This window comes from Haliaeetus albicilla, chromosome 9 (assembly GCF_947461875.1).
Source record: "Haliaeetus albicilla chromosome 9, bHalAlb1.1, whole genome shotgun sequence".
NCBI lineage: Eukaryota > Metazoa > Chordata > Aves > Accipitriformes > Accipitridae > Haliaeetus > Haliaeetus albicilla.
In genome coordinates, this window is record NC_091491.1 from 33,704,949 (window position 1) to 33,731,660 (window position 26,712).

The 26,712-nt window shown below is 43.4% G+C and overlaps 1 protein-coding gene across 2 annotated transcripts; it reads right to left on the reverse strand.

The window, feature by feature from the left end:
- Positions 1-670: 670 nt before the first annotated feature.
- On the reverse strand, positions 671-16,207 carry SENP5 (SUMO specific peptidase 5). Of its 2 annotated transcripts, none has more exons than XM_009928873.2 (9): positions 15,005-16,207; positions 11,458-11,563; positions 11,162-11,309; positions 10,458-10,505; positions 8,457-8,534; positions 5,661-5,798; positions 3,913-3,996; positions 1,868-1,918; positions 671-1,777 (listed from the first exon to the last, which is right to left on the reverse strand). In XM_009928873.2, exons 1-9 carry the CDS (start codon positions 15,960-15,962, stop codon positions 1,667-1,669), a joined length of 1,722 nt encoding a protein of 573 aa, XP_009927175.1. In that variant the 5' UTR covers positions 15,963-16,207; the 3' UTR covers positions 671-1,666. The 2 variants fall into 2 exon arrangements, with proteins under 2 accessions (XP_009927175.1, XP_069648703.1); XM_069792602.1 differs by having other exon boundaries at positions 671-1,795.
- Positions 16,208-26,712: the final 10,505 nt, after the last annotated feature.

A 26,712-nucleotide genomic window follows, 5' to 3' on the forward strand; every position in this document is an offset into this window, starting at 1 on the left:
CCAGCCCTTGCCAGCTGCCAACAAGGGGAAGTGGGAACACACAAGGATACTGCAGGACCTCCTTCTCTAGCACAGCACAGCACGCACACGCTTCCATCTCCTGGCCTGACTGAGTTTGGCACTCCCTCACTTCTCCCTGCTCCCTCCCATAATCTAGGAGGGATTTGCACCTGGCTTAGCGCAAGCCTGAATTAATTTGTAAGGCAGGGAAGTCGAAGTGGTTTTCCTCCACCAGAAGTCAGGGTTATGGACAGACACAAAGTGAAGCTGTGCAACAGATGATGTTTAGCATTGCAAATAGTTTTCCTCTAGGCTCACTCCTTTATCTGGCAGAAAAATACAGTGAAGACATTTGCTGGTGTAGCAGTCCCATACAACAGTCTCTTCAAACAAAAGTAGCTCTCTTCAGCAGGGAGCACATCATAGTTTACAGATCAAGGTGAAAAACCAAAAGCCTCAAGATCCACTGCTCTCACTTAACCCTGCCCAGTGCAGCAACACAGCAAAGATCAGTGATGGACTCACAGCCTCCCATTCCTCTGGAGAAGAATAACATAATCTTGTTGTGTTTGTACAGCACCCATCACAAGTGCTATTATTCCCAGCCAGACCCATTGGTGCTACTGAATGCAAACAAAACTAGGGATGTTTGAGACAATCAAACAGCAGATGCAGCAGAAATGAATTAATTTATATTTGAACAAAGGCAAAAGCCAATGGGAGGTTAAACATGACAAGCTTGACGGGAGTTCATTTGAAGACAGAGCTGAAGGGAGAGATGCCGAAATGGTACATTTCACTGCATACTGTGGAACTGAAAAATGAGCCAAAGCCATCTGAGATTTAAACAGTTACAGCCAAGGCGTTTATCTTAGTATCTAAGCTGTGACTCTTCAGGGCCAGCTTTATAATTCTCCTTAATACACACATCATGGAGACTTCTGCAGCATATAGGAACATACCATCAATCTGACTGACTGAACACCTTTGTACTTTTTATTATACAGACAGGTGCTGAAGCTTTATTTGTGCAAAGGCTGCTTTTTATCTATAGGGACAGGCTGGATAATGGATAAATGTTAACAGAACAAACTTTATTAGCAACTTGAAATATTTAAAAAAGGGGTCTCCACAAATTAAATCTCTAGATGAGTTTAGCCACCCTAAAAAGTGGTAATTCAGTATTATACAGCCACAACAGGGACAATGGAACTACCAAATAGGTTCTAGCTGTTCTTTTTATGGCATTGATTATTTTTTTTTTTGATACATTCAAAGCATTATTGCATCAGAAAACATATCATGCATCTTTATGTTTCCAGACAAAGTCACCTGTATTTGTCATTTCTAGCTACATCTCAAAGGTGCACCAAATCTACAGTTTTATGGTTTTAGTTGCATGCTTTGCCTATATGCATGCTGAGATAATAAATATTAAATACAGGAAAGAACATAAGAGAACCAAACTGACATAAGGAATATTTTATGGCAGGTCTGTTATGTTCTGCCAGTTAAAGAGCTTGTCAAAAAATTGAGGTAACAACAGTGGCCACACCACTCAGCTGAGAAGCGCTCAAAATTCACGGAAGTTTTCAGAAATTCAAGTACACAAACACCAGCTGCAACTTGTCAGAAATGCCAGAGAAATTAGGTTGGCTGCATTTTATTAGTCTATTAGCTGGCGTTCACACAGCTCCTTGTAAATCCTTTTTCTCACTCGGGGCATATCTTCCTGGGAGAACTGAAAAGGCTGGTCTAAGGCGAGGCACTTGCAGTACTGAGGAAAAGGAAAAGGCTTGATTGAAAAAAAGGACGTTTACTATATGAACAATACAGGCCACCGATTTTTAAAAAGCAGTACTCTTACCTGGAGCACAAAAACCCCACAGTCACTGTCATTTTTCTGTTGTGGAATGCACTAAAAGGAAAAGAAACAAGAAGAGACACATTAGATCTTTTCTTATCCTTCTATTCTCTAAGTCCCGCTTAAAGTCCAAAAGGAGATTCGGCAAAACGATTGGGTATCTCGTTCTCAGAGCTAGCTGTTCTGCCACACTAGAAACTGGAGTTGTAATTACTTATTCTGATCCCAACTTTTGCAAGGTGACACTCAACACCTTGTTAGAATAACACCTAACATTTAGAAAAATATATAGTGTAGGACAGAAAACAAATTACAAATCTTTTTCAAGTTTATTTTCTTTTAGTGACCTACACAGAACAGCTTCTCAATTAGTTTAAATAAATGTTTGTACAGCATTATCTGCTTTACACAGGACCAAACTATATCAGCAGTCACACAGGCCTAGAGGAAGATTACTCTCAGCACCCATGCTACCAGCAGTGGCTTTCCTCCCCCAGCCACACCAAAGGGTCTCAAAGAACATGAAGAGTGGTACATCGTCAGACGACAGGACTGAGCAAGGCAGTCTCAAACGATAACTTTCAACTTTCATTATTTCTTCAAACATGCTCAATTTTGATATGTGGAGCTAAGAAGTTCCACTCACTAGTGCTGCTATGTCTCTGGCACTTGAAGAGGAAAAGTAATTATCTTTCCTCAGCTCCCAGATCTTCTACCTCACAGAATGCAGAAGGACAAACTCTGATTGCACAGGGTGTGCATGAGTGCAGAGAGGAATCATTTCATCATTGTATCAGCATCTAAAAATAATCCTGTGCGAGGAGGGAGCTGTTGGGAGTATGTCTAGTGTGCAATGACCTGTTTTATATCTTTGGAGCCATTATGGGATGGCTACGGAAATCACATATTCCCTCATTTACACTACATATGAGTTATTCCCTTTTATTGTTGCCAGACTTTGTTTACTTGTGATCAAATGCGATGTGCCACAAACAGCCCTGGGGACCAAAGCCCTCTATCCATAGCAAATACAAAATATAGGCAGCAGCAGCATTAGCTTGTTCCCTCCCTCACCAAATCCCATCCATTTGGCATAGTTCAGAACAGTCCTTTCGCGGGAAGTCAGGAAGCTGACTCTCCAGCTCATTCAGTCCCTGACCTTGTGCCAACACAGGCACCAGCTACAGGTTTTGCTGCAGGCTATTTAATTGTCCAGAGATCAGGCTCAGATCACCAAGTCACTTGCAGAAAGTATGAAAGACCTGGCAGGAGCTGAGCGAGCAACAGAGCTCTAATTCCCACATGTAACCACTTGTGTCACTCCTAGCACCCTCCACATGGTCAGCATAAAAAAATTTACTACTGGTACAAATATATGGGTTTAGAAGTGTCGTGGTATAACCCAGCAGGCAGCTAAACACCACACAGCCGTTCAGTCACTCCCTTCCACAGTGGGGTGGGGGAAAGAATTGGGAAAAAAAAAGTAAAATTCATGGCTTGAGATAAAGACAGTTCAATAGGACAGAAAAGAAAGGGTAAATAATAATGATGATGATAGTAGTAGTAGTAATAATAATAGTAATAATAATAAATTAGAATATATAAAACAAGTGATGCACAATGCAATTGCTCACCACTCGCCAACCAATGCCCAACCAGTTCCCAAGCAGCGGCCCCTGGCCACCTTTCTTGCTAGTTTATATACTGAGCATGATGTCATATGGTATGGAATATCCCTTTGGCCAGTTTGGGTCAGCCATCCTGGCTGTGTCCCCTCCCAGCCTCTTGTGCACCCCTTACCCCTAGACTACTTGCTGGCAGGGCAGTATGAGAAGCTAAAATGTCCTTGACTTAGTGTAAACACTGCTTAGCAACAACTAAAACATCAGTGTGTTATCAACATTATTCTCATCCTAAATCCAAAACACAGCACTATACCAGCTACTAGGAAGAAAATTAACTCTATTCCAGCCAAAACCAGAGCAAGAAGCAGCCTCCTAAAATCTCCCAGAAAGTCAGACACCAGGGCTCAAAGTGCTGCCATTTACCTTTGTCACAGCAGTCTGCCAACCCTGAAGAAACTCGGGGCGATTCTTCTCTTTTGCTTCAGTCAGCAAATACTTTCGAATGTTCTTTAAAAAGGAAAGGGAAAAAAGCAACAATATTATTCACCAGCTAAAGAACAGGAGAGAGACATTGACATCTTTGCTGGTATCCTTTTGACAATGAGGACAAATTTCAGGTGAGCATTAAACATTAATTAGGAGCTGAGCTCAGATCTAGAGGTAAAGAAATGAACTCTGGTGGGTGCTGTGCCCTCTACCATCGAGGCTCATTTTGGTCTATCAAGGGGAGCTTTAACACCCCTCAGCCCCACTGTACACTGGTATACGTAATACTAGACTAGATGTGGCACTTAGGCACAGTCAGAGTGCTCTCAGCCATGCGGAGACACCCAGTGCAGTCTGGCATGTGTTCTCTCCTGGCTTACTTGGCTGACACCACGACCCTTACATTCAATATGATAGCATTTTCCTGCTTGAGTTCTGCAGCTAACCAACAAAGCTCTAGGGAGAGTTTTAATGACATACAGGAAAAAATAATCTGACACAGGCGAAGAGAAGAAAGCAAGATAAATGAGCCTATGGTCTTGGGTTAAGCAAATCCTTCTGCTTCTCTGTAAACAGGCTGGTGGTTTATAGCACAATTTAAACACACTCCAGCACACTAACATTCACCTTAGCGGGTAGATCACAGTGGAGTTTTGGGTATTGGCCCCCCTTTCTCTACAAAGGGCAGGAATAAAAGTATCTTGTGTTTGTGATACATTTAAGTGCAAATGCCTTGCCTGAAGCAGGATGGGAGAGGCCACATTGCAAGACTGCAGGAGAGACTGTAGGGCTGCTCAGAGGGACCCCTGGTTTATGCAAGTGCAGAAGCTGGAGAGCATGAGGTCTCTCGCTCCCAGAACAAACATTAGCTTCATCCTCAGCAAATGCCAGTAGGAAACTAGTACCTTCATTCAGAAGTCCTAGCTGGGAACTCTCCTGGGTACAATAATTACTACTCTTCTGTAAACCAACAACTACACACAGTTAGAAGTAGAGGGCTGCTGCATCAAGCAAGCAATTAAGTTGACAAAATTAGCTTTTGTAAGAGGGTCATCACAATTTGCTAGTCCCAGCAAAAATTTTCTGGCTGCTTTTTACTAGGAAGATTGATAATTTAACTTCAGCGTTCAGGTTGCAGCTTTGAAAGGTTGCTGGGTTATAATCAGAGGTGCATACCCCATACCAATGCAAGCAGAGGAAAAAGGCAACATGCTGTTAATAACACAGTAACACATAAAGCCCACTGGGCAGCACCACAGAATCTTCCCTCCTCTTCTCTCACCCAGGCAACCTCCCCCCAAAACGACCACAATTTATTATTTCCTAAACACAAGTCGCTCAGCAGTTGAAAGAACTGCCTTTACTCTCCTTCTGGCTAGCCTGCTTCCCTATGGCACTTGGCTTTGAGCCCCTGCTTTTTGTGGGAGTGACAAGACAGAGCCACAAAAGGTGTGCTGATTACACAGTCAGGCTAATTGGGGAACAGGCAATCTGACCTCAACTCCCAGCTCTGGTGTGACCCTCGAGGTCTGTGCTTCAGCCTCCTCAGCAGGACAAGCTGATTCTCATTTCATACATGGCAGGACAACAACACTGCATTTAAAGTTTAAGGCTGAACAGAAAAAGGGAGGGTTGTTTGTTTAAGAAAACAGTTCAAACTTTGCAGACACAGCTGACACTCTTACCTCTACACAAAACTTAAAATGAATGCCTTGGGAATCATAAAATGAAATAATTCGATTGGGGATGTTCACAGTAATGAGGGACCAGTGGACTTCCAGGTGAATAGGAATTAACAAGAGAGTCTTTTTGAACAAGTCCACCTAGTAAGAAGAACAACTTGCATTAGAGACAATTCCACAGGCAGAACACAGCAAAGCAAGAGATTAATCTTGTCTAAGTCTCCTCTCCGCCACCCCGTAACTGAAGTCTTTTTTTGCCCTCTCCACTCTTTCACCACATTCTTCATGTTTATCTCATAGATAACTTACTAGCAGGCACAAAAATACAGTTACAGCCCAGAAAGTGGCTAAGGAGCATTGTACAGCACCAGTTAGTCACCACTGTATTTGTGGCAAAATTCCGCTCACATTGCACGTCAGTATCTGCGTCGAAGTGGGATTTCTTAATCGAGCCTCAATTTGGGTTAGCGACATATCTTCAGTAATGACTCTCCTGCAGTGTGAGCACCACTGATTTCTATCAGAGCTGCATCATGGATAGGTGACAGATGAAGCAGTTGTGATTACAAACACCCCACAAAACCAGCAAGCTGGTGCAGTTTGACTCCCTCTGCCATAACACAGGCTCTGTGACCTGTCAGAGGAAGGCAGAGGAGTGCACGATGTTTTGGTGAGCAGAGAAAAGGAGGGGGTGAAGGCAGAGCAGATTCATCCCTTCTTGAACTCAACTTTGTAGCAGATGTACTGTGGTCACAGGCAAGAAAACAAGGGGGAAGGTCTTAAAGTACAGAACAAGTAGATCAGATACAACACCCCCGGTGTCTGTGTGGCAGATGAGCCCTTATGCTTTTGGAAGGCAGCCAAGCCAGGGCCTTTCATGATCTTCCTTCTCCCAGCTCCTCTCGAAACGGGTGTCTAATTGCTGGGTTTTTGGTGGTACAGTCCAGAAAATAAGCAAAAATAGAATACTGAACTAAATGAACTCATCCTGTGGGAAGATTTTCTATGCTGCCTTTTTTTTTTTCTAAGCACTGTGCAATTTGAACAGTACATAATTGCTGCACTACTGGTAAAGCCAGGTTGTTTGTAGAAAAGAAAAGTGTATTTTTTGAATAACAGTGGGAAGCTGAAGACACAAAAAGGTCTGAGCGTTCACAGCAGTTATCAGCCAAGCCTTGCTCACAACAGTACTTTGATTGTCACAAGCATTGATGATCCCTGCTCCCACCTGCAACTCCCAACTGCTTCCTGACCAGATTACAGCACACTCGCTCCACAACAATCCATCATTCTTGGAGAGAAGCAAAGAGATGTTAGCCAGCAGCAAGCCGAGCCCACAAAGGAAAACTGGAATAAGATAAATGAACTACACTTTCTGTGATGTCCAGCAATAGCAGAGCCATGCTAAACTCAAGGGTCTTCATATAAGCCCTAGTTGTGGGATTGCTGCAGGCGTGCAAACCTGTAGCAGAAGAGTGGAAAGAAGCAGCCAAAAGCTGGAAGGGTGTTTAGTTAAGACCTGATGTACAGAAAGAACACTGGCAACCTAGATTCACTTCACCGAGAGCGCAGTCGGCTAGCTGACATGGCAGTGGACCACAGCAGGAGTGCCAATCTGATTGGTGGCCAGAAGGGACAGACACAAACAGGAGCTTTGACACCACTGCGGCTAGAGGCAGAAGAGCATGTCCTTCTAGGCTCTGGCCTCACGCATCCCAGGAGAGCACACTTATAAAACCTGGTACAATACTCTGGTGTGTTTAAAAAGCAGAAACAAGTTCCCCTTAATTGCATGTTGTAGGACAAAGCAGTCTACTAAATCCTTCCAATAGAAACTTCTTAGTTCTCATTCTTGCTTTACAGATTCTTCAGAAATTTAAGTGTAAATGTCTAAACAACTGTCCTGCTCTCATCTGGTCCCTCCTCAGCAGCAACAGGAATACAGGTTCTGCTTTCAGCATCTACCTTCACTTTGGGGGTTTCTGCAAAAACTTGGGTTGCTGGAGAAAAAGAACATTTAAAAAAAAAATCTGGGAATATTAAGCACCAATATTCAGTCTCTCTTTAAAGAGATTTTGATAAATTATATGAATAGATTTTATATTTGGATAATGAGTTCATCTCTAGCATTTCACAGATGCGTGCTATTTAAGTGCTTCTGCAAAAAGATCGTACATTCAAACATGGTCCTTGATTAGCCTTGCCTCATCTCCCATATAAGAAAGGACAAATGTTCACAGAAAAAAAGAAAGCACTGCTCTTTGTATTAGCTACCTCAGAAAATATCACAACCTATGATCTGGTATGGGTTCTGGAAAGTAAGGTGAATTCTGTTCTTGTCATGTGAACAACAGTTTGGCTTATTAACTATGGGTTTCTAACTTCTGCTTTCTAGGACCTGTATGTGTTACTCTGGAGTAACAATTTGATTTTATCAAACAATCCCAGTTTGAGACTAAAGGAAGAAGCAGAATTAAGTCAGCTCTCCTGTAGATTAGTGTACCTGGCACTGTCAGGAGCAGTAAGAGACATTCCTTGCAGCTAAATTAACAGCTTGCATAAAAATACACAGAGAGATAACCTACCACTGAAGATGAAGCCATTCAAAGTACATTTTCACAACATAACCATACTAACTTCAATAGTGCTACCCTACTATTTTTATTAACCTCTCCCCCACTTTGTATAGCTCCTTTGCAAACCCATCCTTTGCAGATAACACATTGTAACCCAGTTTCAAGTTAGTGATTCAACCCAGCCCAAAAGAACCAGAGCACTGACGACAGAGTTGAAGGGTACCTTTTTAGTCCATCGTTTTACCCCATTATATCCTTTGGTTACGAGCTGTCTATGAAAAAAGCTGTTAAAGAAATGAACCTAAAAAAGAGAGAGAGGAGGAATGAGCACAGAAATCTTCATGCACAGTAATTCCCCTTCCCCCAAGATAATTTATACAAAACAACTTGTAATGAGACAATATTTAATGCAGGTTTAGAAATACAACCCCAGCAGGGACAAACAGAGGCTGTGCCAAGCCTAAACTATTGCTGTTCTTCAGCAAGCAAATAAAGTAAGCCTTAGTTCCCTATAATATATGATGTGAGCCACCGCAGCATTCATATTTACACTTTTGTATCTTCAGGCATATCATGTTTAATTTTTTGTTGGGGACAGACTTGGGAGAAAAACAGGAGGACAAGGAGTTAGCTTTTATTGTTCTTTACAGGGATTAAGGAAGAGAACACTGGACTGGCAAAGCTGGGGTGGTGGAGAAGGAAGTAACTTCTGGTTTTAGCTGCTGGAAGCTCTGAGACTCAAAAAAAAGAAAAAAATTGATCAAAACAGTTACGAGAATTAATCCAACAACACGGTCATTTGTGCTGAACTACTTAACTATGACCAGCTCCAGACAAAAACAATATTCTGCTATTTAAAAGCATTTTTAAGTTATAACATATCCATTTTGTAACTAAAACCCTGCATTTATGGCAAAAAAACATAGGCTTTTGTTAAAAAAAATTATTTACCTCCAGGTTAACACTATTACTCCCTGTGCTTAGCTTCTTGCAATTACAGGAATAGATTAATACAAATGTAAATCTGCAACATCTGTTTTTAATAATTCTGCTAGTGTAGAGGTGGTAGAAGGCTTGAGTTATTACTTGAAAAAAAAGTTAGAAAATTCAGCATCTCAAAACACAGTGTCTAACACCCATTAGCTATGCCAGCAGACTTCAAAACCACATTCTGAGGTACCAGCACAAAATCTCCCATGAGGATTTCAATTATGCACTATGAAGAAAAAGCAGACACAAGCAAACAGATACAATCTCCAATACCACAACCCTAGCACACACTCGGGAAGTACAGAGAATACTAATGAAGAATCACCATCACCACCAATCAAAGCAACAACGCTCTTTCTTCTGAGCTTGAAGATTTTAAAAGTTACGTTCTGCAGAGCTCATCTAAAAATGGCTTTGTTTGGGTCTTCCTTTGTGGTCTCACCTGAAAATTGCTCAGTGCTACTAATAAACAGATGGCTTTTTATAATTGCCATTGCTGCAAATTTAGTCACAGAAGGGGGGGTGTTTTCTTGATTATTTTTTTTTCTTTTTTTCAACTGCCACCAACAGTTAGACACTGCAGTTGGAAAGCAGTAAGTATTCTGTTGAGGATGCACAAACCAAAGAAAGTATTGCACAGTCAATACTGCCAAGGAACCAAGCAGCTCTGCATCAATTCACATTCACCAGGCAGGCAGCTGACACAGTTTGAGCTGTTACGGCCCCCACAGCTGCGAGGTGGGTGGGTGGGTGAGTGCAAGCAGCACATGTGCATGGTTCAGATGCTACCATTCATGATTTGTCATCTCAGCAGAAATCCATCTTCATCAGAAATTTCAGCTGAAACACCAGCTGAAACTTGTTGAGCAAGGGCACAGATAAAGCACTTCGGAAGCAGATAAGCTGGAGACAGAAACCTCTAGGGGAGAAAGGAGAGTGGGATGGGCAAAAACAGGGCACCTGTCTTCTACAGGTACATCAGTAACATCAGGCTACCATAAAGACCACCTGCAGAACCAATTCAGTAAGTTCCTAAAACAAAAGCCACAGCACTGAAAACTATTTTAGCACAGGCAAGGAAGAAAATTTGAGCAGTAGATAGCAACAAATTGTAATGGAAACACTCAGAACATCATTGAGCTAAATCTCGATTCTGTATCTGAAATATTCAATGTTTCACCCTTCCCTCTCAATCTCTCATTAGGTACATTTGCATAATAACAAAAACCCTCACCTTTTCAGGGACTGCATCCATTACGAGTTCACCATACATGTTAATTATCTGTAAGAGTTAGTAAATATTTGAATATGTAGAGAATACTTCTGAAAAACTTTAATTCACAAGTTCCCATAAAACGTAGGACCCTTGACGCTTAAAACAGCAACAGGGAAGTGAGCAATTATAGTAACATTTTGCTGTAGTCTGAAGGACAAGCACTTGGGAACTAATAGTGGTCAGCCCAGAGAGAGACTGTAACTGGCTGCTTGAAGTCTGCCTCAATCTGAAACGCAGTTTAATTCAATTTAAGTCTATTGGTGCATGCCCTGGGCACTGCAGCCTTCTTGTTTTTTTGGCTGTGGGCCACAGTCTGCTGTTTCATTCTACTCTTCTTGTAATTTGCTCAAGCTTGGGGATGGGGAAAGATGCTAAAACCTATATGGGTAGCCACTATTTTCTCAAAATACTGCAATATCATTTCTTCAGAAGGAAGCAGTTTAGGTTTGACACCTCCCACCTTCCAGACTTGTAACCACTATTATTGCAACTTGTAACCACTATTATTGCACCTGCCATTGTAAGAGCTGCTCAACACTTCTTTTACTTCTGAAAAGTAAGGACAGTCCACCTATCACGTAGCAGAAGGTGAACAACTGATATCCTAATATAAACGCGCTAAAAAGGGGTAAGGAAGCACATAAACACCAAGTATCTCTGACCTGGTCATTCAGCCAGTTCTGGCCTTCCAGTGTAGCTAAATCATCCATATCTAGCATGTGCTTATTATAGAAGACCCGGAAATTGCAAGTGGAGGTTTTTGGATGTTTTTCCCGATACTTCATGATTTCCCTGGTGATAAAAGGTTTTCTAAAACAGGATTGAAAAGGTAGAAAAAAAAAAGTCAAGGTCATGTCAAATGGACTTCTGTTCTGCTAGGCATTAGACATGGAGCGTGCAGTAGCAATGCAAAACAATTTGTCCTTTACAAAGTCTAGAATTTGATACTGCTACACACCTATGGGAGAAATCTTCATTAAAGACTTCTTTTAATCTTCCCATGACATCTTTTTCACAGAGTGGTACTAAACTGCCATATTTCTTCATAACTTCATCTAGGAATCCTTTAAATATATCAGAAAAATGAAAGTGCAAACATATAAAAAAAACCTTCCAAGTTCACTAGTCCAATAAAGCAGTCATTTCTTCCAAGTACAAGCAGCAATGATTCTGCACCCAACCAACACACAGCACCACACATGGCAAGTATCTATTTAAGAAAACTAAGTTCAAATTGGCAACATTAAATAAAAGCGGGGGTAGGGGAAGAAGGACAAAAATAAAAAAGCAGGAATCTGATCACTCAGCTTTACAGGAAGAGATCAGACCCCATTCTTGCCATATACACACATATCTACATCAAACTAATTATACCAGTGCTACGAGGAGAATCCATCCCCCTGCCTATTTCAATTTGCATCTTAAATAATTTTACTGCAATATGAAAAGCCATCAGTTTCTGCAACAGTTTTCATTGAAAACCCAGTATCTTGTCCTTACGGTATGCAGAATTACTCTCCTCAAATGTAAGCAGCCTTGGCTGCCAGAGTGTTTGCAGTCTGTTCAGTTCCTCTGCAGCCACCACAGTGAATGGAAAAGGCACCAGACAGACTCTGAGCAAGTTTAACTCATTTACCCTTGTACCCTAGGGATGGCATTTAAGGTGACATGGACAGCCGTGTCAGCCTGCCATTGCCTGCGAAAGCACTGGGCAACCATAACAACAGAAGCAAAGGGTATTGACTAGGAAATAATGAAGATATGAATGCTGGAGGAATTAAAAAACCTAGGAAATAAATTTTTTTTTCTTTTTCCTCATACACAAGACTGGAACACTGGAGACATAAACCCCACCCAAGCATCCAAAACGACTTGAGAATGAATGAGAATGGAAAACAGGATTTCAACACTTGCTAGTAAGAGAAAAAAGACCAAGTTGTCCAGCTTTCTGAAAATGAATTTTCAAATGCAGCAACAAACACATGTGCTGCGTACAGAAAGCTGGATCTGAGATCAGAGTCCAGGGAAATTACACTAACCCAAACTCCAGGACTCTTCTCAGGCTGGCGTGTGAGAGCAGAGAGCATCACTGGACAGTGCAGTGTATGTTCAGCTCTCTGCTTACTAAGGCTTTAACAATATTTCCTGAAAACTTTCAAAGATCAGGATGGGAAGAAGCAAGACAAGAGAAACATCTAACAGAAAAAAGTGTCAGAAGAACAGCAGTTAAGAAAAGCATAAAAAAAGAAAGGAGAGAGACCAAGGACAAAACACAAAGAGTCGAGAAAAGCAGTGAAGATATAGCAAGAAGTACACCTGGATGTGCGACAGAAGGAAGGGAGGATTGAAGAGCAAGATCAGACAACAAGGAAGCATTCTTCATGGGAAAGTAACCTCCCTCGCAATTCCGCCACACACTTGCCTAACAACTTTTATCCCTTACATCTTAGTAGACTGTGACAGGGAGGGTATTTCTCACTCTGGCTAGAAGTCTAGATAGACAATGCATGTGGCTTATAAGTGTACCTTATTCTCTTTTAATATATAAAATTTTTAAAAGCTTTTTATTCATACACACAGAGGAAGGATTGTTCTTGTAGTTACAACTAACAGCAGCAGAGCTCCAGGAGACCTCTAGCTAGACTCTGACCTCACTTGGGCTGGTGTAGCTGAATAGCTCAAGGAGGAAAATACAAAGTTCAGACCAGGTGCAAGATCAGACACCCATCACGAACAGGATTTACCATGGAGCTCTGTTTGATACCTAATACCACATCAGAACGCACTAACTATTGCGGCCCATTAACATCTGAGTTCAGCTGCCGCAGAGAAATTCAAAACCCAAGAGCATCCCTAACATCTCCTTCATGCATCTACCCTAGGAACTCTTGCCAGATTAGCAGTATCTTTTAGGGTGCAGTTAATGATTAACAACACTCCTAAACAGGCAAGAACTCCTGTACATAGTTATACCAAAATTAGAATTCTTTTTTACAGCTTTTCAACTGAGGAAACTCAGAAGTGCTATATTATCAAGTATGAATGTGTACGTAGTGTAGATTTCAATCCTCGGAGAGGAACCCTCAACTCTGAAGGAAATGGAAACTGGTCTCACCTACTTCATGCAGAACCCAGGAAAGAATTCTCTTAAAATTAACAAGGATGGGAAAGTTTAGTGCATTTGCTGTCTGTCTTTTTAATTTTATCTTTTTAAGTTATTCAGGCCTCCCATGAACAAGAACATGACTGCCTATCAGACCACAAAACTTTGACCTTTGCCACCCTGATACAGTCTTAGTTCTGGACTGTTACAGAAGGACTACATCCCTTTTTCTGCTGGACAAACGTTAAAATCCATTGCAGCAGTGGTCTGTTCACTGCGGTACCACAGTTTCTCTCAATTTCTCACATGGCGCCTGGTCCTTCCTGGATCACATAAAGCCAGCCGCAGAGAAACACATTCCACACTAACTTGTGGATATGGAAAGCTAAATCATCTTTTGAGGTTCAATACCTCCTTCTTCACGTTTTGCTTTAGAGAATCAATTGCATAATTGAAGGACAAAAAGGCAGGCAAAAAAATCAGAGCATGTCAAACTTTGGACAACCCCTTTAACACTAGCTGACACCAGCTTCAGGTTTATGGGAATCTATGAAGCCAATTTCTCCAAAGGAAGACTTCAGTTACCAGAACACCATTAAACTTGAACATCATGTTAATGGTACTAGGTGGCGTAACGTGTTAGCTTACTGCTCCTTACTATGTGTATAGTATGCTGCTATACATAAATAAGACACTGATTACTATTTTTACCATGTTCCTCTTTAGAGAGACTATCAAATACTGCATGCTCAGCATTGAGTAAAAAAATCCCAAAGCCTTTTTGCTGAACCTTTGCTAAGACTAGTCTTGCCTTTTTAAAAAATATTGTCTAATAAGATTCATTAAGCCTACTTTAGGAACAATAGTAGAGAAAACTAAGTGACAATGAACAATATTTGGCTATTAAAACCTGAGATTCATTAAGTGATTTAGTTTTGGTCTAAGAGCAAAGGAAGAGAGGATAAGGCTGGAAGTAAGTATTAGAACACTAAAGATTTTCAGAAACCAAGTTAAGAGTAATAATTGTCAAACATTTAAAAAATTGGAAGCTTTAACCCCATATCATCTTCTGAAACCACATGACAGAAGACATTTAGAATGTCTATCAACAATTTTCCACAAAGATTCCAATTAAATTACATTGTATTCTCTAAACCAAAAGAAGCAGAGACACCATTCAACTATCCTTCAAAATAGCTTGTCAGATAAGCATTGATTTGTCCTTCCTTCATGCAGCTCTCCTCTTTGCAGCCTCATTTCATTAAATGTTATGCTAAGCACCCTTTACAATTCACAGTAAGAAACCATTTTAATAAAGGAATTAACAGAACATGTAAACTCCACGATACATCCAGTAGTTTTCAGGAACTCCTGGAAGCCCTAAGATATATAAAAGGTATACCACAAAGCCATGTTGCCAACTGCTCATCAGCCACCCGGGAAGATTTCTGACTGTTCCTTTTGCCTCCTTTCCGAGTTCCTGATTTTAGTCCTGTGCTTTCTGGTGAAGGCTCCTCAAGAGGACTTTTACAGTAAGGGTGATCTAGTAACTTTGCACTAAAAATGTCCAGGTTTAAGGAGCCCTCTACTTCCATCTGGCTAGAGCTGTCCTCATTTTGTGCCAGCTCCATGGATAAAGGTCCATTTGCAAAATTATCATTGACATCAGAATCCTGCAAAGAGGATTGCAACAGCATCATTCCATCTACACCCATAAACTCATTAGATTCTGCGTCATCTTGATCTGAACCAGCAATTTCTTTTCCTGCCATGGAGACGAAAATGTCAGAGCAATGATCCTCTGCCAGAGCCCCATTGGTCTCCACCTGGTGCAAGGTCTCTGCCTCCGGAGAAGCTCTAGTGTGCAGTTCTGGCAGGACAGCATCCACACTGCCATCCTGCCCTCCGGATTCTGGCCCCTCAGAACACAGCTCAGCACGCAGTAACACATCCTGCGTACCACAGATCTCAGGTGCACATATTTCGTTCTCCTCACCTAAAGATTTGGTTGTATTATTGTTCATATCTGATAAGCTGTACCAGTTCCAAAGACGTTTACTTTTAGATTTCCAGTAGGAAAGCCAATTACACAATCCACTTTCAAAATCCCGCTGGAGTGTCTCTTGATGGTCCCTCGTAACTTTCTCCACCCACCTTGGTTTGATTTTTCTCAATTTGCAGGTTTTGCTTCTTGCTCGAAGTTTTGGGGATTTTATAATTCTATACCAAAACCTAACCATAGAAAGTTTCTTATGCATCATAAAGAAAGATCTCTTTTTTACAGTATGATGGTTAAATTTGGACCTCTTTATAGTTGTCAAGGGGCCACAAGTTCCATTCCACTCCCTTTGCAACAGCATTTCCTTTTATAGTTGTTTAAAACTATTAGGACTGTGTTGCCCTCACCATTATTGCTCTCCTCCCTGCTATATACAAAACCAGCTTTCTTTACAGGTAAGGCAGCACCATCCAGCGTACCACATGAGACATAATGGATATTGCCAGAGATGCTATTAAAAATAGCGACAGTTTCAAATTCTTCATTCAAGCGATCTTCACTCTGAAAGGATTCATTGTTGAGTTTTCTTACTGCTTCTCCAGAGGGGCTTTGGGCTTCGTGATAGGGATGGGATCTTTTTGCTCTCAATAGTTTTGTAAGGAAAGCTGTATAGTTCAACAGTAGGTTTTTGATCGGTTTCTGCATTTAGAGGCACATCAGGAGCCCACTTGCTTTGGAGCTCAAGTGCCTGCCTTCCGCACTGCAGCCTTCTGTACAGTTTGTTGTGATTTAAGCTCACGACTAGCTGAGCACTCTGTCTTTTCTTCTTAGCTAGGAAAAATTGCTTTTGGAAGCAGTATTTCCCAAGCTTCCCAAATCCAGTGGTCCATCTTCTAGACTGGGCCAGCAACTGATTCCTTTTCCAAAGCAAATGTCTTCTATGGTTTTTCATTTTTCTGCTGCATTATGATCTTGAAAAACAGCTGAAAGAATAAGGGAAATGAATTCAGAGTTATCTGGACTGTAACATAATAGCAAAACACTAAGGCACATTCCTCAGGCAACACGCCTATCTAAAATTCCACCTGTCCTCCAAACACAATCCCACACTCCCTAGGACATTCTCACTTGCACCAAAAGGAAAAAGAAGCAAGAGTTGCAATGCCTTGGTGTGTAAACGGGGTCTTCTCATTTACCTTCCCTTGAGGTAAAGCAATAAACAGGCAATCCCCACCCAGCCCATGCTCCCTATATGTAATTTCTGACTCTCTAGCCTGAGGTTAAATCTCTCTCAATACGCACGTTGTAGTGCAAGCACGGTTAACTAGCTTGCCTCAAAAGGCTTTTGAAAAACAAAACTTTGAAGTCCAAGTTAGTCAACATGTGTGTGCAGGTACCCAATTCCATCAGCATTGTACAAAGTGAATGCTTATTCTTGTGCAATAAATGTTAGCAGGCACTCTGAAGACACTTCACACACTCACAAAGATTTTTCCCTTAAAGGAACAGCAATGTACATACTGCCACAGAAATTTTGATTCTCTGACTAGATAAAGAATGACAGGGCTTACTCTGTGAAGTGGTACCTCTATATTTACAGCAACAGCTCACTCCATAAGACACCACCACCATCATCAGCTTCTATAATCAGTGTTTATCTTTGCATTAACAAAGCAACATCAGTGCAGGACACAAGTTAATCGCCTTAAAAATCCCTTTCCCCACTAAAAACCTGCATCTCAAAGTGTGCAATAAAGATATATCTGAGACTACGCAAGAGTGTACAGCCTACATAGTAACAACTATTTATCTTCACTACGTAACTAAAAATACTAATTCAAAGGTAGAAGAATCCAGAAACACAAGGGGAAGGCATCAGCCACACAAACATAATATGTTTCATGCAAATTGTCCCAGCCTCACCAAGTACATCACATCCTGTATTTTACAACAGTTTATATTTTTCTGAAATTCAGAAATGGACTTTGCCCCCCTCCTCTATCCAACTGATTGTGACTTACAAACTATTGTAACAAATTTTCCCTTAGCTACATCTGTCCCAAGCATTACATGTAGGCACCACCTAGCTGAAAATAAAGGAGCCTATAAAGGGAAATAAAACATTAACAATTGGGACTTTAAAGGCAAATACAAGTGCTAGACACCTGCAAAAACAGGTACTTAAAGTCTGACTTAAGAAGCTCTTCTGCATTTTTCACTCTACTCATCTTAGACATAAACAGCAGGTGGCTTTTTCTTTTTTTTGGAGGAATGGGAGGGGAGTAGAAATGCAGAGTGGATAAAGAATATCATTTAGCACTCAGGTAAGGTATTCCCACCACACAGAAAAGAGTCCAGAGTTCACTACCTACAACCTAGAAAGGAACCCAGCTACCTCCACTGACAGAGATGTGCAAGACGATACAGCTTAAGAGTATAAGCACTACAATAGGGTCTAGCTCTTTTGTAACCCTCTACTAGTCACCATGCAACTTAGTTATCATAAAAATCAGGGCATAACATCTCATCATGCCAATTTTCTCATACTTGCTCTTCTAGCACTTACATATTTCTCTACACTAGATCCAGTTTATGCCTGCTTTTACGCTACAAACTCTACATGTCTGTGTATTGTGTACGGTACCTACAATACATTCCTCGAGTGGCCCCAGTAAATATCAGCCAAACCACAGTCTTGCTAGGACAGCTTATTCCAGCCACATTTCCATCCAGGTAAAACAAACCCACCCAGCAAAATCACAGCGTTCTCAACAGAGCCACGTATACAAGGCGCTTCTGCCAACACGGCAAGCCTCAAGTACTCTTGGAAGAGCGCAGCACACGAAGGTAATGGTTTCACTGCTTCTCAGTCTCAGCAATACATGCATTTGCCCAGTAACTGTGCAATATACCTGCTGGTCTTTAAGAACACTCCTGAACAATTTGGAGCCATTGCTTTTCTCCTTGCTCTCTCATAGCAAAGTCCAACAAGAAGCATTCCCTCCATGGGCACTGCCTCAGATGTAGAAGGCGGCTGAGCGACGGCTGGTTTTCTGAACAGCCAGGGATTACACAGGAGCTGAAACGCCTACAGTTGCCATTGTTTCACCCATAGTAGACTGAACTAATGATCACAGTGGGAAAAATACTGAACTAGATTCTAGCAAAGATAAGTCCTGACAACAAAAAGAACCTGAGGCAAACTTGAACTGAGAGCCAAGAGTGGTGCCACAGTTTCAACACAATCAATTGCAACAGCAATCAAAACAGCTCACTAGCACATTAGCATCATGAAATTCAGCTTCTTAAACTGCAACAAAGGAAGATTTTAGGACAGCTATTCTACCCACCTGTTCTTCTGCTTCATTTTTAACTTAGATACTTAAAAAACGCTTCACATTATAACTTACAGGATTAAAAAATACTTCATGTTTGTCTGTGATGCACACACTGATTTCTTCACGTTCAAATTTTTTTTATACACAAAAGTTTCTCCTTAAAATGGAAAAAAAGCCTAAGTCATTTAATCCAAGCAAACCTTTCCTGCCCTCCCCTCTCCCTTCTCAAACATAATCAGTTTTGAGTCTGGATCCCTTTAAAGCAAAGGCCTCCAAGGAGCAGTTAATCCCAGTCCTAGGAGCTGAAACAGTTCACTTTTCTAATAGCAGTATTACTTAGAGTGACAAAAGATAATCCATACGCAAATATTTAATTAGAGGTGCTGCCTGAAGAACTTACTTTCCATCAGTGCTACAAGAGTATTACTGGTTTTACTTGGCAACATAAATCAGCAAGGCAAATGGACAGCTTAAAAGTGCACTGCTAGGAAAGGAACTGAAGTGAGCAACATAAGGCCAAAAACAAAGCAAGCACCAGCCAAACTTTAAGAACCTGAAGAGAAAGTCACAGCTTCACCCCATACATCAACACAGATGAAAAACCTCTGAAGTCAAGGAACTTGCACCATTACAAAACTCATTTGGCTAGTACAAGCCACACCACCGCACAGGGATGCTGCCAAGACTACACCAGCAAAATCTTAAACCCAGAAAAGCCCAAAATGTACACCTTTCAAAGACCATAAGTGAAAGAAATTTACTGTCATTAGTCCTCACTCCTTCAGCTGTTTGGCGTACCATCTGCAAATGATTAAATATTAAAAAGCACAATCTCTAAATGCACTGGACAAAGACAACCCTGAACTGTTACAGCTCTGTACTAATGGCAGATTCTGGTTATAAATTTGCTTTGTACTCCTTTTAAAAACATATTTGGGAGCCACTTAGTTTTCAGAAAAGAGACTTATCCCAAGAGCCCTGGCAAGTTACAAGCAAGCATGACTTTGTATCAGCTCAACATAAAGCTGGCCTAAAATTCACTGAACACCTACACAAGAGGAATGGAAGAATGCGAGGCCCTTGATCCTTACACTGAGTAACAAATTCAGTGCAGGTACATGCTATATACTAGAGCAATTGCTAACTCTCAGGTTGCTATTTCCCTTCCCCCCCCAGACTGCCCAGATTTTGATATTGCTATTATATAAAGGGAAGCTTGTTTTGAAGAGCCTCAGTAACGTAAATAAAGCTAACAGCCTTGGGAGCGCGGCCTTGTGCAGGCACCAGTAATTCCTGCATCACCTGCTCCCAGGGGAGGCAGCGGTTTTTGCAACACCCAGCGAGTCCAGCCTTCCCCAGTGGAGATCTGGGGCAGGCTCTCAAGGACAGAAGATAAGCAGGAAAGAGAAGGCAGGCCTGAGGTTAGAGAGCCGGGATATGCTATGCAAGAAGATGCCTGCCCTCCCTCCCCCAACTGCAATCCAAAATTGGAAGGAGAGAGAGGAAGCTGGGGAAGGGTGTCTCTCTGCAAACCACAGCGTGGCCAGAAACTAAGCTGATAAGGTCAGGAAGCCTGAAATGATTCAATTAGCGCATGCAGAAGTAACACAGGTTCACAGCGCTGGCAACTATCTGCTCTTCGCTTTCTTTTCTGACCTGCCCAGCACAGTTCTGTGAACTGTTAACCAAACATTTTGTCCCAGAGGTAAAACAAGCCCTAGGGAAACCCGCTTTGACAAAACATAATGTATTAACACGAGACCATAGAGAAATGGCCAAAGTTCAAAGCTACCAACTCATGGGAACGCAGCAGGGCACACAGCTGATGACCTCAGTTATCACACTGCAAGGCTTAAACTCTTACAGTTACTTTGGTCTCTTCCCTTCTCTCAACTAGCGCTTTCAAGAACTAACCCACAGCCTAACCCGGCTGGCTACACTTCTGCGAATTTTATTTCTGGCAAGATGATTATAATTTACTTACGGAAACATCCTCCTTTAGGCTAAACTAGATTAGTGGAGATACGTATGTCAGATAAAACAGCATTTAAGAGAAATACTGTCACAAATGAGAGTGATGAAAGAGAAAAATTTCTAGATTAAAGAACCCAAAGTTACTTTTGTACAAGTAAGGCAAAAGGACATAAATAATTTTTAATCTTCAGGCTTTAGATTGATTTTAATGAACTATCACTCAAGCTTTGTCCCTTCCTTCCTGAATACCTCTGTAAAGCAGATGCATGGAATTAGCTGAAACAAAGTCTACCAAACTTTGAATTCCAAGACCTGTGAAGGGAACAGAAGCTGAAATTTCAGTTGAGGTCCTTGCACGTGTCTGGGATCAAGGGTCTCCCTGATGTTTTCTAAAGGCTAAGAAACAGTATATTTTCACAAGTATTAAACACATATTCCTGCAGCTTTGAAAAAAGTTGACTTCTCTACTCGTGTTAGCGACACACATAAAGATAAGTAGAGGCGAGGCTATTACCAAGGGCAATCCGCTTCTCTTCCGAGCTACAAGTCTGGGCTAGAGCAAGTTTAGTTCGGAGATGGCTGTGGGGAGAGCACGTTAGTTAAAGCCCATCCTCAGCTGAGGAACACAGCTCTGCCGTTCCCTGCCCCGTGGTTCAGCACCCCACCTGTGACACCCACCCCTGCTGAGGTCCCCACCCCTGCCTGACCAGCGCAGCCCAGTCTGGAAGGGCTCAGGGAGAGGAGGACAAGCAGCCCTGGAGCAGATTAAGCTCTCTGCTTACACAGCAAAGAGGTGAGCAAAAGACAGCTTGGGGGCAGAGAAGTGGGGTCGAGAGCCCAATGATGGGGGGGGGGGAATCTTGCAACAACTGAAAATCCTTTTCTGCAGCTGCAGAAAATCCTTTTCTGCAACTGACCCAGCTGCTCCATCACCGCCCTGACTCTCCAGTCTCGTAGTCACAGAGAGCCTACCCGTGCTCCCCGGCAGAGACTGGCACTGAACGGCTCCGCACCGCCCCAGGATTTCCCCCGGACTCCCTACTCCCGGTAGCCCGGCCAAACCCCTGTGACAACGCCAGGAACCGACAACCACCACCACCTGCCCCCGGCACCCACAGGGCGGGCAGGGCCGGGAGGCAGCACGGCGCCAAGCGGGGCCCCGCGGCCTCCGCCCGCCCGCGGCGACAGCGTCCGGGCGCCCGCGCTCCCGGCCCCGCCGCTCTCCAGCCACCGGGGACGGGCCGAGCCCCGGCGAGAGAAGCCTGAGCCGCGGCCGGGCACTGCCTCCCGCTCCCCCGGCCCAGCGCGGCGAGACCGGCCGGAGCCGCCCCGCCGAGCCAGGCCGCGCTGCCCCGCACTCGCGGGGGCCCGAGCACGGGGCGGGGCCGGCGCCGCCGCCGCCAACCGCCGTACCGGCCCGCCGCCCCCCGCCTCACCTCCGCCCGGCTCATCCCGGCCGCCGCCAGGGCCGCGCTCCGCCTCCCCCCCCCTCCCGCCGCACGCCGGGCCGGAACGCGCTGCGCCGGCGCCGCCGCGTCAGCCCTGCGACGGGGCGGGGGGGGGGAGGCAGCGGCCGGTGGGGGCAGCGCGCCTGCGCCCGGCCGGGGAGCCGGGGCCGGGTGGGCCGGCGGCGGGGCAGGGCCTGCTCTGCCCGGCCCTCCCGGTTCTTCCCCCCCCGCCCCCCGGTTTCTCTTCCGGGAAGCCCGAGCAAGGCTGGCCAGCCTGCGACGTGTGGGCCAGGGATGCAGAAAGGCCACGCGGGCCTTTCCTGGTGCCGTTGTTACCCGGTGGCAGCAGCTCCCCCCGCCCCGGGTCCCCTTCCCCGGCTGAGGGCGACCGGCCTTTCTCGGGATGGGGCCGCCCCCGCTGCACGCCAGCAACGGCCGCAAAATGAGGAATTTACAAAACGACCTGACTTCTTAAAATAAACCGTTAGTTAATATCTCGATGCACGGGTGCGTTTCCAAAAAAAAAAAAAACCCTCAAAAAAATACTGTTGTTGCTCCGGCATCAGCAAACTGCTGCGCCTACAAGGGGAGCTGCGGGCAGGGCTTGTTTCTCAGCGCGCTGCTTTTTGTGGGTCGTTTAACACCTCTGTACCACAGTTCCTCTGCCTGAAGCATGGGGAAGGAGATACCGGCCAGTTTAACTGCTGCACTGTGTTGTACAGAGGCATCACGAAAATGGGAAGTGCTCCAAAACTGTTGCATTTTTGTTGCTGGGTGGAGAAAGGTTACACTTCCTCTCACTGGGCAGCCCCTGTGAGGAGAAGCTAAAGGAATTTCTCCAAATAAAAAAAAAGTCAGCGAAGCGGGGAAGATGGGGAAACAGCCATGATGCATCATTTTTGCTACAGCTTTGCACGAGGTGAACTATTTTGCGATCGTGCAGTATCCATTATGCTGTGCATTCCTCCAGGAATGACAGTATCCAGGCCGTGGGTTGTGAAATGCTATAACAAAGAAACAATAATAAAAAAAAGGGATAGAGGAGACAATGGGGTGATGCAACAAACAAACAGCAAAGTCTGTGCCAAACTGAGAGCTGCTGGCTTTTATTTGTTTGTTTGAAAAAAGTCCAGCCCAGCTCTCTCGTTAAATACAGTGCTTTCCTAAGCAACCGTTTGTTCTTCCTGTACAGTAAATCCAGCCAAAGATGGGCTAAGCAGTTTCAGAGCAACAGGATGAGTCCTCTGGCCTTTATGAAACACACAGTAAACAGGGTGCACAAGGCAATGCTCAGGCTGTGAAGTTAAAACAGGAATATAATAAATGGAAAGAGGATTCCTCCCCCAATCCATCGGAGTGCTGCAGTGTTCTCTGGCGCTCTGTACATAACAGCACCTCTGCACTCACACCACGGCCTGACCCAGGCGATCATTAGTACAGTCTACGCCAGGCACTTGAGACACATAAATGGGAGCCCAAGTTCATGAGATCCTCTTAAAAAAAATATCATGATTTGACTTTTTAAATGTGGGATTTTATGAGCCTTCTGGTTTTGCCTGTGAGGATCAGCTGTATCACACATTCATGCTTCCTCTCTGTCCACGAGGGCTAGTAGCAGATCTTTAAAAACTGGAAGCTGAGATTCTCAGATGAGTAAGATGCCTGTAAACACTGAGGCTTTATGGAATGTGTGAAAGACACGAGACTTATGAAAATTAATAAATAAATAAATAAATAAAGGCCAGACTTGGCAACACTGACAGAAAGGACTGAATACCGACTGCATTACCGTAACATTTTTGTGGCCAAACTTGCAGCCTCAATGTTTTAATGATGGCAGCCTTTACTGCATTTAACAGAAGCCTGGATTTGATTCTTTCAGAATAAAAGGGCTTTTGAATGCTCTGTAAAGGCAGTTTCCTGACTTCATTGATCGCTGACACAAACACCAGAACTAAATCTCCTACATCTTGAGCTAAAGCAACAATCCCATTAATTTGGACAGCAGTGAGCTTGTACAGGAAGCAGTTGCTGGAAGAGGACATGTAGCATGAGCCGAACCAGTTGGCTGTTCTGCATCTCATGTCGCCAAGCAAGAACAGGGCCAAGGTAAATCTCCATATAACCATGTTTTATTTGGAGGCTGCTAACAGCGAGTCTGAATTCACAAAAGAATGCGAATAGCCACATCAGGAAACTCAGCAAAAGATTATTCAAACTGGCAGGGTTTAAGAAGGAAAATTAAATTTGTTCTTTGTTGTCCCTGCCTATTTTTCCACTTCTGAATAGGCATATAATTAAGGACTGCTCCAAAGAGCTTGCGCATTCCTTCATATAGCTTCAAGTTTTGATGTAAAGACTACACTGGCAGAAATATCTGTATGTCTCAGCACATACTTGTCAACAAATACATTGAAAGGATTGTTATTAAATTGCAACAAAGTAAAAAAGGTTTAAAAAAGGTACATTCACAGCAGGTGAACTCTAATCTGAACGCAAGTACAGACAGCCGAGTGTGGCTACTCTTTGGCCCATGCTTCAGGAAGTTTGAAGTTTCTCCAGGCCATAGGAAACTTCATGAGGTTAATCCTTCTAGAGCACAGCAATACAAGGGGTGGGAAGGAAGCAATAATGCAACAGAGTACCCCAGACTCCCCTGTGAGGAACCATCCCCACTACATAATCTTGCCTCTGTACTTTCAGCACCCTGCCCAGTTACTGAAGAGAATCTCAATCAGTCGGAGCAGCTCTGCCCCTGCTGCCGACCTCCCCGCGGCCACCCCACAGGCTCACACTGTGCCCGTGATTCTGGTGCCTCCACCCCTACTTGCTCAGTTTGTCCTCCCAGGCAAGGACAAGTGCACAGCAGCTCCTGAAAAGAAGATCACTTCAGCATATCTCAGAGGTGAATCTTCTAAAATCTAAACGTTGGTTTCATTCTCACAGTTAACAAAAAGTGGCATTTCTTCTTCCCTCAAATTCAATGGACTTGGTAAAAATTAAGCCTTATATCGCCACAGCCATGTAGATAGGCTCAAACCTCATTTAAGAGGTTGCCAATTTTCCAGCTGCTCATCTCACTACGTACTGGTTAGCCCAAAGCAAGGGCTGGCAGTATAATATATATGCAGCAAAATCCAAATGGGTTCTGCAAAGTGACCTGATTAAAAAAAAAAACAAAAAAACCCAGCAAACCACAACGGTTTAAAAGCAGACTTCTCATAGCTTGTTTAGAGTGTGCTCCATGGCCTGCACAATTCATCCAAGGCAACTTCTGGCAGAGGTGGGGGTGAGGAGACCTCTGACATTTCCATCACTGCAGGGTGAGGTTTTCAGTTCCTCCTCTATGATTATAACCCAATTACATAAATCCAGGCAGGGCTTTTAAAGTACAAAACCACCACTACTTGCACATTTACTCAACTGCATTTAAAATATCTTTACTTTCATAATTACAACATTGACAAGGATTTCAGTGGGAAGGCTAATTTTCTTGAGGGAGAGAGGACACTTAGTGATTGAGGATGATGTGTATTATCATCAACATTCTGTTCCACTACAGACTCCTGGAGTGAACCTCCCAGTATCTGGCATTTCAGGACAGTGCTTCACCCCACAGTGGCCACCAGCACTTGCTGGTTGGAGGCTGTTACCTCTCTAGCCCAGGGTGCAGGGCAGAAAATACTTCCATTCCCTGTCCATTTTGCGTGCAAGTCAGAATAACTTGGGCCACCCTCGCTGGTGGTTTAAGTGAAGATACCCAGGGTTGTGCTGAAGAATGAAGAGACACACAGTCCGTCGGCTCTGCTGTGGCACGGATGGCTGCCCTCAAACAGGTAGAAGCAGTAATGTCCCAAGCTATTCTTGCTGCTTGCAAAATAGACAAGTCTCTGAGTGCTTCTCAGAACTCACTCTACAGGACACCAACAGGGCTGCTTCCCTGCCCTGCGGGCATGTTTTGAAAACAAACAGATTGAAGTCAACAGGCCCCAGATATAACTGTAAAAGGGACTGTGGAAGTGAAAGAAAGGCACCCCTAACATAGTTTTTAGCTTTGGACTTGGATAGTCCATAATTATATCTTGCTGTATGTCTGCACAGACCAAAGCTCACTGAGACCATGTATAGGCTATATTTAAACTAGCTATTCCAGGTACCACAAGCAGTGTTGTCATGGTACCAATACAGTGCAGGCTGCAGAGCACCGCTTGTGAAACCGAGAAAATATGCGGGTGACTACACTCTGCTGTGCTGTGTAGCTCACCAGAGCTGCTACTCAGCTAGGTAATTTAAAGCTAGTTCTAGGTACAATTCCACATGTTTGTTTAGTCAGTGAAACTGGCTGGGGAAG